The 1776-nt window shown below is 27.9% G+C and overlaps 1 protein-coding gene across 1 annotated transcript in view; it reads left to right on the top strand.

Moving 5' to 3' along the window:
* The first annotated feature begins 1182 nt into the window (after positions 1–1182).
* Positions 1183–1776, top strand: part of LOC103310390 (zinc finger protein 154-like) — an 807-nt gene continuing 213 nt past the window's right edge. Inside the window, exons 1-2 of the mRNA XM_029492032.1 lie at positions 1183–1315; positions 1376–1668. Coding sequence (XP_029347892.1) covers positions 1183–1315; positions 1376–1668 — 426 coding nt within the window. The remainder of the gene's footprint in view (positions 1316–1375; positions 1669–1776) is intronic.

The raw sequence follows: 1776 nt of genomic DNA, 5'->3' as shown, positions 1-1776 counted from the left end.
GTGTAACATTATATCGCGAGTGAAGGCAATAAATTACGATATAATGATAAAATAAGAAAACATTGACAATGATACTTGAGATACTACATTAGTAGAGGGATAAATCACTAAATGATTTTAGTATACCAGTTACATTACGAAAATAGTTGGACTATTCATCGTTACTTCAGTAGATGCTAGAGTGCCTTTTGAGGAACTACACTTTAACCTACACTTTAAAGAAGAGACAAGAGAATAATGGAAGTAAGTAAAATATTGTCATAGTTTTATTTGATTAACTTTTTTTTAATACATATAGTATATACTATATAGTTTACTATATGTAAAAAATGTTTTATACGAATTGCAAACAATAGTACCTAAGCTAGTTTGTAAACAAATTTACATTATAGTTACAATGAGTTCAGGATACCAATTATATTAAAATATGAAATTTAAGTTACAATTATTACAAACTGTCCGTTTATACCATTTTTAAGGTTTTTTTTTTTGTAATATTTCTAGAGCTCTGCGCTATAATTTTTATATGTTATATAATATTTTATATATATTTTATATTCACAACCCAAAATGTTGAATAATGCTATTGTGTTAAACACATGAATATAAATCAGAACCTAAAATATATATATATACAAATGAGATTTGTAGGCAGCAAAAATTATTAATCGAGTATAAATTGTACCTATATTATATACAGAGTGTAACAGGACTATTTGACTAATGCTATAACTTTTTTTCTATTCAATATTTTTAAATTTTTTTTTTTTTTTTAAATATTTCTAGAGCTCTGCGCTATAATTTTCATATGTTATATAATATTTTATTTTTTTACAACTAAAAATAAATTATTTAACTTTTGTATTAAATTTTTTTCTTATAGTCCAAAATAGCTATTTTGTAAATAAGTATTTAAAAACAGTTTTGGCATTTAAAACTTTTAACTTGGTTATGCCATTAATTTTTAAACGATTTTCAAAGTGTGTTAAAATTTAAATTCATTTCTTGCTAATCACTAATCAGTGTTACTGCTGTAGTCGATTTTGCCTATACATATTGTGTATACAAATAAATTTGAATTTTAAGACACTTTGAAAATCGTAGTTCTGATGTGGAAGGTAATAGTATATTGAAATATGCTGGCCGTTAAAATAAAATAGTTAATATATTTAAATTACAGCAATGCCTATGACTGATGATGTTATGGATATTGTCAATAATGAGGATGATGGGGTCAAAGACAATGATGATGATAATAGTTGTGGCAGTGGCGATGGTGATAGCAGTGATCCTACCGATTCAACTACAGATAAAAGTAATAACAATGCTAACTATATATTTATTTTACTAATGCATCATTTTGATATTTATGTAGTTCCGGATGACTTATATGAATGCAGAGAATGCAAAAAACAATTCAAATATAAATCTTGGTGGTTGAACCATAACACTACACACTCCGTGACTGGAGCACACCAATGCAGATATTGCCCCAAATTATTTAAGCACAGAGACAACTTAGAAAGGCATTTCCTCACACATTTTGGTGGTATCGGGCACGATTGTACAGTATGTGGACGGTCATTTTTATTGAAACACAACCTAAAGATGCACATAGAAATGCAACACAACTTATTGGTGCCACACAAATGTAGTAAATGCAAAATGGTATTTAAAGATCGACGTAACCTACGTTACCATGATAATGTAAAACATACCAATATTTGTCCGTTTAAATGCCCTTGTGGACAAGCTTTTGGCGCGCCTAACCAATTG

The sequence above is a fragment of the Acyrthosiphon pisum genome, unplaced genomic scaffold (assembly GCF_005508785.2).
Source record: "Acyrthosiphon pisum isolate AL4f unplaced genomic scaffold, pea_aphid_22Mar2018_4r6ur Scaffold_20639;HRSCAF=21689, whole genome shotgun sequence".
In the NCBI taxonomy this organism is placed as follows: Eukaryota; Metazoa; Arthropoda; class Insecta; order Hemiptera; family Aphididae; genus Acyrthosiphon; species Acyrthosiphon pisum.
Note: the sequence above shows the minus strand (reverse complement) of the source record. Positions and strands in the feature narration are given on the sequence as shown.